Source organism: Xyrauchen texanus, chromosome 26 (assembly GCF_025860055.1).
Source record: "Xyrauchen texanus isolate HMW12.3.18 chromosome 26, RBS_HiC_50CHRs, whole genome shotgun sequence".
Taxonomy (NCBI): Eukaryota; Metazoa; Chordata; class Actinopteri; order Cypriniformes; family Catostomidae; genus Xyrauchen; species Xyrauchen texanus.
The window spans coordinates 18,022,983-18,034,752 of NC_068301.1; the positions used below are offsets into that span (position 1 = coordinate 18,022,983).

Consider the following 11,770-nt stretch of genomic DNA (forward strand, 5'->3'; position numbering starts at 1 on the left):
CAGTTTTCTCAAGTTTTACTATATTTGTGAGGACATTTTCAAATATTTCGTCCTCACAAGTATAGTTTAACCTGCTCACACACACACACACACACACACACACACACACACACACACACACACACACACACACACACACACACTCATTCTCACACACATGCACTCACACTCACTCACTCTCTCTCTCACACACACACACACACTCTCTCTCTCTCACGCACAAATTCAGACACACACACACACACACACACACACTCAAACATATATAGTTTCTCTATATGTTTTATTTAATCTCTTTATAAGAACTTTCCAAAACATTGTTTAAATGTAACATAACAGTTTCTACATAGTACTGTTGGTCATATTGCGTCAATTCCAGATTTGTTTGAAGATCATTAAAAACAAATAGTTAGCAGCATATATGAATGTAAAACTTTAGGTTATATAGGCCTATATGTTGCTATTTATGTTATTTTATCACTGTATGTCATTAAAGTATTTATGATTTATCTATCAGTCCTTATTGATAGAGGGGGTGTATATTTAAAAAAAAAAAGCAAAACGAATTCTAATCCCATGCAGAAATCTGAGATACAGCAACATATATGAAATATGTGTTTTTCACTTATATAAAAAGTCACATACTTGTACATATATGCAACATATATTTCAAATTACAACAAAATGGCTGTTTACATATCTGTAACATATTTTCCAAATTATTTGTGAAATTTTAATGTATACATATATTTGAACTATAATTTTATATACATGTTCACATATGGCCATACATCAGATTTCTGATTAGGGTTACCAATATTCTGTTCATTAGTGACTACCTTTGTTAAAATGATGTTCTCTCATAATTTACTCACCTCGTGTCATCCCAGATGTTTAACACAAATTAAGATTTTTAGAACAATATCAGCGCAATAGGTCCATACAATGCAAAAAAAAAAAAAAAAGGGTACCAAAATTTTGAAAATCCATGTAAAATCCATGTCTTCAGAAGCAACACAATAAGTGTGTGTGAGTAATAGATCAATATTTAAGTCATTTTTAATATAAATTCCCACTTTTACTTTCACATTCTTCTTTTGTTTTTGGCAATGTGCATTCTTCGTGCATATCTCCACCTACTGGACAGGGAAGAGAATTTATATTAAAAAAGGACTTAAAGATGAAGTATGTAACTTTTTCAGTGTTAAAATACTTTCTCCTATTACAGCTTAATATGCAGAGATAGCCAAAAGTAAAAGAAAACTGTAAACACTGTCTCTGTGGCTTATGAAAATAATGAAGCTGTTTTAAAAACAATGTTTATTTTTGCAATTCTGTTTGGTGGCACTAGTGGTGCATTACATATACTTCAACTTTAAATATTTATCTCACCCACAGCTATCATATCACATATTGTATGGACCTACAAATCTTTGGTTGTATTCATCAGAAGAAAGAAAGATAACATCTGGGATGGCATGAAAGTGAGTAATTGATGAGAGTATTTTCATTTTTGGGTGAACTATCCCTTTAAGTATGAAGACCTGTTGTGGAGTTTATAAAAACATTTGTTTAGATAACTGCATTTTCATATCTTAGATGTTTATTAAATTATCTGGTCTCAATTCATCAGATCGTACAGCATTATCTTGATCAGTTTGGCATATAGTTTAAATTTGAAATCAGCATATGATAGTAAACTTCTAACAGCCTAACCTAAACGCAAACAAGTCTCTGATTTGTTATGAACTGTTTGGACATTTTTCTGAGCATTTATGACTAGTCAATGCCTGCACCTAGATTGTTACAGTGTTCTGCCATCTTGCTTGATGAAGACAATTGGTGCTTTATGACCATAGTTTAGGCCATAAAGTTGTGAACAAGTTCTTGTTTCCACTTGGTGGCACCATTTCACAACTTTTGCTGACAGTCTCACTAACTGGTTGTTGGTCTTTAGCTATCCATCCAGCCATCCAGCCATCCATCCATCCATCCGTCTGTCTTTTCTTTCTTTCTTTCTTTCTTTCTTTCTTTCTTTCTTTCTTTCTTTCTTTCTTTCTTTCTTTCTTTCTTTCTTTCTTTCTTTCTATCTATCTATCTATCTATCTATCTATCTATCTATCTATCTATCTATCTATCTATCTATCTATCTATCTATCTCACTGACTGGTTGTTGGACAATGCTCTTTATCTATCTATCTATCTATCTATCTATCTATCTATCTATCTATCTATCTATCTATCTATCTATCTATCTATCTATCTATCTATCTATCTATCTATCTATCTATCTATCTATCTATCTATCTATCTATCTAGGAATGGTGGTGGCGTAGTGGCTAAAGCACAGGGCTGTAAATCAGAAGGTTGTTGGTTTGAACCCCATGGCCCATGAGCAAGGCACTTAACTCCAGGTTGCTCTGGGAGATTGTCCCTGTATTAAGTGCACTGTAAGTCGCTTTGGATAAAAGTGTCTGCCAAATGCAGAAATCTATCTGTCTGTCTGTACAATATTAGGCAGGTGGTTTTAATGTTGTGGCCGATCAGCCACATAAAACTACCTGCCTAGGTCCCCCTTTTGCCGCCAAAACTGTGGTGGCACAGTTGGCCAGACTGTTCAAACCGGTCTGGTCATTCTCTGTTGACCTCTCTCATTAACAAGGCATTTCCTTCCACGGGACTGCCGCTCACTGGATGTTATTTTGTTTTTGGCACCCATTCTGAGTAAATTGTAGAGACTGTTGTGTGTGAAAATCCCAGGAGATCAGCAGTTACAGAAATACTCAAACCAGCCTGTCTGGCATCAACAATCATCCATACAATTATCTAATCAGCCAATCATGTGGCAACAGTGCAGTACATAAAAGCAGGCATATAGGGGTCAGGAGCTTAATGTTCACATCGACAATCAGAAAGGGGAAAAAAGATCTCAGTTTGGACTGTGGCATGATTGTCGGTGGGACTTCTGGGATATCCTGGGATTTTTACACACAGCAGTCTCTACAATTTACTCCGAATGGTGCCAAAACATAAAACATCAAGTCCAGAAAAAACAAGCAGTTGGGTGGACGGAAATTCCTTGTTGGTGAGAGGTCAACAGAGAATATTCAGACTGGTTCGAACTGACAAAGTCTACCGTAACTCAGATAACCACTCTGTACAATTGAGGTGAGAAGAATGCTATTCTAAAATGCAGGTTGGCACTGTTTTCGCGGCAAGAGGGGGACCTACACAATATTAGGCAGGTGGTTTTAATGTTGTGGCTGATCGGTGTTATATACAGTATATATTCCACTAAAACAAAACATCAGAGTACGTAATTAAATCGAATTTTTCCGAAACATGAGACATTGTTGCTTGTAAAAATAAAAGTATTAGGCTACATTAGATCGTCTATTTGTCGCCTAGAGAGAGTTATGTCAAATAATAAACAATTTCCCCTTCAATTTGTTTGTAAACATAACATAAATACCTCTGTTAAGGTTCTGTTCTTATGAAACTGGTTGAACGATTTGGGGAGTAACTACTGTCTACTGTGCTCCTTGGCCAATGGCACTAGATCCTCCCTGCAGTGCGTAACAGCGCAATTTAGGATTTAACCAAGTCTTTGCTGCGGGGCTTAAAGCAGTCTTCAAGAGAGACGCTTGCACACACAATGTTAGTGTAGAGTCTGGACCCCTATAGAGTTTGACTGTCTTTCTACATTGTCTCAGCCATTGCGTTTTTCCAAACTATGACTGGAGTATTCGACAGAAGGATTCCGAGTATTAAATCTGCAGATTTTCAAAACCCTTTTCAGCTCTCCACAATGCATCATCCATCTCAGGAATCTCCTACCCTACCGGAGTCGACAGCCACGGATTCTGGCTATTACAGCCCTGCTGGAGGAGTTCATCATGGCTATTGTTCACCGAACTCGGGCTCGTATGGGAAACCTCTTAATGCCTATCAGTACCAATACCATGGAGTCAATGGATCTTCTGGAAATTACCCTGCAAAATCCTACCCTGATTACAGCTCGTACTCCACAGCTTATCACCAATACGCCGGAACATTCAACAGGGTGCAGTCACAACCAAGCCCGCAAGGTCAGTTATTATAAAGGCCTATTATTTGCAGATGCAATTGTTATTATTATGGTCATCATAATTATTATTACTCTTACTAGGCTATTTTTTTAAACGTGTTGTCGTATTAGAGTTATCGCCGTATATGTAGCCTACTTAATTTTGTAACAAATTTTGACGAAACGCAACTGTAAATACTTAATTTGAGATGGGTTCTTTAATGACTTGACTGTGCTATAGACTAGAGAAACAAAGAAAATGAGCAAAAAAAAAAAAAAAAAAAAATCCTTCGGGGAAAATATTTTTTTTATATTTTTTTTTACCGAAATGGTGAATGAAGAAAGAAAATAAGAGCAAAATTAAACATAATAAACAAATACTTATATGAAATTATTCTCTGATAAAATCAGAAAGGTCTCCTGGACTTTATGCGAGCAGCAATTTTACAGAGCATAAATCACAACAATAACCACCAACATTTTTGCATTGATCTAATTTCATTTCCCCCGACAGAAAAAGAGACAGCGGAGCCCGAAGTGAGGATGGTCAACGGAAAACCCAAGAAAATTCGAAAGCCCCGCACCATCTATTCCAGTTTTCAGCTCGCTGCTCTACAGAGACGGTTTCAGAACACTCAATATCTCGCGCTTCCAGAAAGAGCCGAGCTCGCGGCATCACTGGGACTCACACAGACACAGGTTCGATAATATTTCATTGCACGCTTTATTGAAATATTTTTATATTAAGACCTACATTAATAATGTATATTATATTAGCACATTTTAACGATATAATATATGCGTTTTCTGTATTGTTGGAGTCATGCATGGGTTTGACATTATTTCATGCCTTTTTTATGGTTGTTTATATTAAATATTAAATATGGGCCTATATTATTAAGATTTGTGTTACGTCTTGCGGACACCATTATTGTGCTTTTACTGAACTTGCCATCAGAAACTAATTACCCCCAACAGGTGAAAATCTGGTTCCAGAATAAGAGATCGAAACTAAAGAAGATCATGAAAAACGGCGAATTGCCACCAGAACACAGTCCCAGCTCAAGTGACCCTATGGCGTGTAATTCGCCGCAGTCTCCCGCGGTGTGGGACTCACAGGGTTCTCAAAGACCTCACCATCAGCCGCAGAATATTAACACAGCGGTATCCACGTTTCTGGACAACACCAGCTCTTCCTGGTATACATCCACCGGGGCGATGAGCTCTCACCTTCAGGCACCCGGCACGTTACAGCACTCGTTGGCACTCGGATCAGGAACGTTGTACTGAAATAAGTCTATTATTTTGTTGTATATCGGACTGGTGTTAACATTTTTTTAAGGAATATGCAATGTATTGATATGGCAGTCCTAGAAGAACGTGTATAATGTGTAAATGTGTGCATGTAATTTATTGCATTTGGAAGAATTATTAAATGTTATAAATGGACAATGGACCCAAAAACTCTCAATGGTGCCTTGAATTTTGACCTCAACGCGTACATCCGACGATGTGCCAAAATATTAAGGACATCCCCAAATAAATGTGTTTTTCTTTAATTATGTAAGATTTTGTCTTCTTTAAGGTAGATTTGTAACTCAAAACAGACAGTTAATTAGAATGTTCTGGGATTTCAACAGGACTTACTTTAGGTCTAAAATTGACTCAACGATATTATGATATGACGTAAATAGAAAATACATTAGAAACTAATCTACAATTTAGAAAAATATAAAGGTTTGCTTCAGTCTTGGTGCTCAGTTTCTTCAGCTGAAATTTTGCAAAGCCTTTCAGAATTGTGCATCCCATTTATTTACACTTTACAGGGTGGTGTATTTAGATAGGACTATTATTATTATTATTATTATTATTATTATTATTATTATTAGCCTGTTATTATTATTAGCTTATTTCAAAAGCAAATGTTTTTTGCAGGGACTGAATATTTTATCTAAGTCCACATCTGGATCAGAACCACCCCTAACTTGTGAAAAATCTGGTTGATGATCTGGCACACAGTGTGCTCTGCCTTGTCTTTGTGTCCCTTACAATTAGTAGCTTTGAATGGCAGTGAAGAGGCGAAGGGACGGCACAGAAATCAGTCCGCATGCCTGTGGGGGCAAACCGGCTCCAGCGACCACAACCCACCCCTGACAGATCCTCCTCCTGGAAAAAGTCTGAACATCTCATTAAAACCAGTGCTAGCTGTACAGCTGACTGCCACGGTTAAATCGTGAATAAGGTCACCAGGGCTATTTCAGATTTTTTTTACTTTTTTTTTTTAGTCAGATTACTATGTAGGCTATTCTTGTACAGCCAAAATCTAAACAAAAATCAGCCATGCGCAACACTTTCACAATTCCATATATTATGTTTAGGGCCTATACCTTACAATATTTTCATCTTCGTAACTGATCGTCCCCAAACGTGTTCATTCTTCATGACAATGATTCTGGACGTTACATGATATTTGCACCACTTTCTCCCACATTTCATCATCCTCAGAGAAATATGAACTGAGGCTTTTGGATTATTTACACAATTCCCTATATTGGTTAAACCATAGCTATCGGCGTTTGCCATGATTTGGACGCTGAGATTTTAGTAAATAATTATTACAATAAAACAAATAACTGTATCACACTGTTTATTTGTTTTATTTGAAGGAGCCAACAGAGCCCGTGACACATAGCAAGCCAACCACTGACATAAACAATCATCTAAAATGTTTTGTCCGTATAACCTAATATTATGCAGATTATGCCCCATCCCACACACACACACACACACCAAATGTCAGTTTTTCTCGCATTCTCTTTGTCTTTCACACACAAACACACTATATGCCATTATATCGAGAGCCTTAAATTCCAACTGAACATTTTCCACTCCACGAATTCTCTGCAAACCGTGTATAAACAATGACAGTTAGCTTTACTGGACACCCTCAACTGTAACCCTCAACAATAATTATCCTTCCACCAGGATTAGCTCCATTATCATAATCTGGACATATACAATTATCTATAATTTGCAAAGATGCGCCTGGTTCTTGATTGCAGACGGTTTTTTTCCCTGTCTCACCATCACTAAACAGTGACAGTAATAACGGCTAATTTTGCAGGCAATATATAAGAGATGCCGGGGTGTGCAAACACGTTTACACCTGGATTTGCTTACTCAATACAGCGGTACACAGGACCGTCCGCATTCACAACAATATTTTATTCAAACGAGTGATTAAACAATACATTTAACGAAGGTAAGTGTTGTTCTATTGCTATGTTGATTTTCTTTTGGCTGATATCAGACGTGAATGTTTTTGATGGATGGCCATTTAAATGGATATAAATGGATGTTGGGTAATGCTACAGATTTTTATTAGAAAACATTACGAATGACTGCTCTCTCTTGTCGTAAAACCTTGAATAATATACAGCTGTTGGTGTTTTATCACATCTCTCTCTCTCAATTCAATTCAATGGGCTTTATTGGCATGAACGTTTCAAAACCAATGTTGCCAAAGCATCATAGGCTATATAATAAATAATAATAAAAAATATATAGTAATATATAAAAAACATATTATAAATTACTATAATTATTTATTTCACCACATCACATTGTGTGTGTTTGTCCAGATCTTTCACTGTCCCTCAGGTTGTGGCATGTTGATAGCATATAGGGCAGCAAGATGTGCCCTGTCTCCTTCTCCTAGGAGTATTTTTATTCTCTCTCTCTCTCTCTCTCTCTCTCTCTCTCTCTCTCTCTCTCTCTCTCTCTCTCTCTCTCACACACACACACACACACACACACACACACACACACACACACGTCCATACACATATTTCTTAGCTTCTTTACTTACGTTGATTGTCTGTAGGCTACCATACTGTTGTCTTTTGGTATCCGCGACTGTCTGTCTGCCTGTCTCCCCATGCTATTAATCTACCCGAAACCAACCGTTCCCTGAAAACACATTTTAATTCGCTGTATCAATTGTATCTGACAACTAAACGCATTTAAAAATTATAGACTAATCTACGTTTTATGTAAAATAATATATATATATATATAATACATAAAATAATAATAAGGTTTTGATTATATTACTGTGTGTTTATTGCTAATCATAAACCATATACATAGACAAAAGCGTTTTTAATGTTACTATCTTTAGATAGTCTATGTAGGCGCACTAAACATTTAAATGAACCATCCCAATCCGTTGATGAGGGAACCTTTTTAGAAAATCAAGCTCCATTCTCTGCGACTGGGGCATGCACGATTTGACAGCTGCAGGGGCTTCTCGTCTCCCTATTCAACATTGTAATTTTAGATAATATCCCAAGCGTTCACTCTTCTTAGCAATTTGTACATGAATAACCGAATAATTTCATCTTTTGTTTCGTCTTTGCCACTTCAAATCCAAATAAAGGTGCCTTTTAGTATTAAAAGTGGTAGAAAATTACAGGTAATTATCTTTGATGGTAAAAAACGCTGTAATCAGCGGGCTACATCAAAAATTACCCTAATTATGTCTGCATTTATGAGATCGGGGAAAAAAACTCTCTTGGATAAAACCCATAAATTGTCCCAAATATCTCCTTCATATTGAACGAGACTGCAGCTGGATGCTTTGTTCCAGATCGATCCTGTGGCGAAAGGCATTCAGCGTCTCGCAGATCAAGGCAGAGAAAGGGGAAACACATTTTGTCAATACCTTAATAACTGAGCTAGAGAATGACAAGATGGACAAGATGCAGCTCTATTCTGTAGGAAAAACACACTGAAAAACGACCATCACGGGTAAGCTATTTTGTTATTGCTTCAGATATTTTCCATTATAACCCGAAGTTCAGCATTAGATAGATATTTCATATTGTATCCACATGGAATAAGGAGGTGATTATTCACATATTTCTGTGTGAAATGTACTCTGTGTTAATATTATTTTATACAGAGACGTTTTCACTGCAGACTGCCATAATAAAAATAATAAATATATAAATAATAATACAAAATAAAAAACAGACTCAAAACAAGAATTATCATTGATTCAAAATAGCTTATATATTTTCTCCAAAAATGAAAGGCACGACACGTTACTTGAAGTAATGGTTTACTCCATTTATGACAAAACATAAAAAGTTTTTAACAACTAAAACTGGACAACATATGTACAATCAATAATGCTTTTGCATAATCAGAAACATCTATGCAGTTTTGAGTTCGTTTTCAAATGTGGCTCAAGCGTCGTGCGTGTCACAACTTTTCGGTTCCTGTCCCAATTACATGTTTGCGATGTGTGTGTGTTTGTCAAACATTTGAACCGATTTTTTTAAGTTGCTGCTGAAGAGTTCAGATAGTTCCATTGTCGCACGTTCAGATCGACAAATCAGAAATCTTCCTCCAAAGCATAACATAAAAAAAATACAAAATCGTCCCCTTAATGGTAGGCTATAGTTCTCTATTAGGTGTTTAAACCGATGACAATGTGTCTCCTATCGCACGTGAATCGATTATCAGCGCACGTGAACTGGCAAAGACAGGATGTCAACATCAAGGCCTCTGGCCTAAAACAGAGTTCGTTGCCTATCTCTGCATGGCGTCCTGATGAGGCGAGGAGTACCAGTGCGAGTAGCCGGCCATGTAGCTGTTAGCAGTCATGTTTACTCCTTTAGAGGAGGCTGAGACGTCCCAAATTGGAGGAATGGCAGGAGAGCGCGGGGACAGAGCAATGGAGCCGGGTAAAGGGTCAATTTCATGAGGGTTACTGCCTTGTTTCAACAACTTCTTGAACTTGGACCTTTTGTTTTGAAACCATATCTTTACCTGAAAGACACAAATAAATAAGTTAGGTTGCTTCGTTGAAATGTGAAACCGTTGTCTAATGTAACATCGAGTTTAATGGGTAAAAAAAAACAAAAAACAATAACAAAAAACAAACAAATAAAAAACAAAACAAACAAACAATATTACTCATATTTACTCATATTTATGTCCACTATTAAAACAAACCTATATAATACTTAGAGCGTTAGTTCTAGGTTATTATTTTGCCAAAAGCCACAATTTTCTATTGTGTAGCCCACATCTCACCTGTGTTTGTGTGAGCCCGAGGGAGGCAGCCAATTCTGCGCGCTCTGGTAACGCCAGGTATTGAGTCTGATGGAAACGGTGATTTAATGCCTGAAGCTGCAAGCTGGAATAAATCGTCCTCGGTTTTCTGATCTTCTTGCCCTTTCCGTTGAAACGTATTTCTCCATTTTCAATCACTGTTGTCTTCTGCTGTTCTGAAAAGGGTGTTGTTTTGTAAATATTGCGGAGTGACTTCCAAAAGTAAACAAGCATTCAATCATTCATAATCATTTACAAGTAAACAATCATTCTGTAAGCCTTCTTAAAATGTTAAATGTGATTAAAAAATAAGAATAAAAAAAGCTAATCCACAAACACGTAGCCTAAAGTACACTCGTCTGTAATGTATTCAAGCACTCTATAAAATCATTACATTGTCATATTTAGGAAATTGCAATGTAGTGACATGTTGAGACAGAGAAAATTGGATGCTAATTATCATTTGCAATTGGCGGAACGACATAAATCATTTTGAGGAGAACACCGTTATTGCTGACATACGAGGGCGAAATCACGAGCGATATGCAGCAAATCGAGACTAAAGAACAAAAGAAGCACTAACGGGTACGGTGCCTTAAACAAGAACTTATAATGCATTGTCAGTTCAACTTAAATAATCTTTGTTACATATTCGATGAATAGATGATGTAATTAATCAGTAAAACATCACACGCACTGTTTTAAACGTCTAGTTCCATAACGAAAACTTATCCAAAATACGCTTACCTGTGGCGTCTAATCTGGTCTGTGCTCCGGTGGCGTTACTGTGGTAGGACGGCAGGTATGGGCTGTGGTGGGGATGGCTTACATAGGAGTAAGGTAGCGATCTGTTATAGGAGTTAGAGCCGGAGTACGGAGAGGTCTCGTGCTGATGATGATGAGATCCGGAATGGAGACAGTGGAGCGGATAATGGCTGGTGGCCATCGACGGGGAGCTCTGTTGTGAGTGCGACTGCTGTCCAAACTCCATGAACGCCGATTTTGACGAATCTTGAGCCTCCAGACCGTCAGCCATCGTAGTCATGGTCATCATCAAATGTTCTGCTTTGAGAGCACTTACCCCCTATCTCCGAAGTCCAAATGAGTCCTTTCGTTGTGCTCGTTTCTTTCTCTCCTTGGTTAGGAGATGTTGCGTTATTATCTCCACAATTGTTCCTTTTTCTCATGTAGCCTAATCCTCGCGCGGTATGGTGGAAGGTGGGCTTGAGTAAAGGCAGAGATTTTAAGGTGGATTCTGTTAAATTTGAGTCCCTGCTTCCAGACTTGATGCAGCCAATACAAGTAAAATGGTTTGTCTCCAAAGGGCAGCGTCTTCCGATTGGTCATTCAACCTAACGTCATCAGTTCTCTGCTTTAGCTGAGACTTCACAGTGTGTTAACCTATACCTTAACAGCTCCCACTGTAGCCATAACCATGTGGAGAATAATAATGTGGGATATCCCTCGGATATTCACAAAATTCTCTTTCAGATATACGACTCCCGGGGACAATGCAGGTGTAATGAATTGTAATAAGTTTAAAATTTTGATTTTGCAAATGCATTGTAATAACCGCACAACAGC

The 11,770-nt window shown here is 37.4% G+C and overlaps 2 protein-coding genes across 2 annotated transcripts; one reads left to right on the top strand and one right to left on the bottom strand.

The window, feature by feature from the left end:
* The first annotated feature begins 3,638 nt into the window (after window positions 1-3,638).
* On the top strand, window positions 3,639-5,608 carry dlx5a (distal-less homeobox 5a). Its single transcript, XM_052092648.1, has 3 exons — window positions 3,639-4,088; window positions 4,581-4,765; window positions 5,045-5,608. The coding sequence occupies exons 1-3, from the start codon at window positions 3,734-3,736 to the stop codon at window positions 5,354-5,356; spliced, it is 852 nt and encodes a 283-aa protein (XP_051948608.1). The 5' UTR covers window positions 3,639-3,733; the 3' UTR covers window positions 5,357-5,608.
* Window positions 5,609-9,140: 3,532 nt separating this feature from the next.
* On the bottom strand, window positions 9,141-11,474 carry dlx6a (distal-less homeobox 6a). Its single transcript, XM_052093237.1, has 3 exons — window positions 10,934-11,474; window positions 10,169-10,362; window positions 9,141-9,901 (listed from the first exon to the last, which is right to left on the bottom strand). The coding sequence occupies exons 1-3, from the start codon at window positions 11,238-11,240 to the stop codon at window positions 9,662-9,664; spliced, it is 741 nt and encodes a 246-aa protein (XP_051949197.1). The 5' UTR covers window positions 11,241-11,474; the 3' UTR covers window positions 9,141-9,661.
* Between the last annotated feature and the right edge of the window lie 296 nt (window positions 11,475-11,770).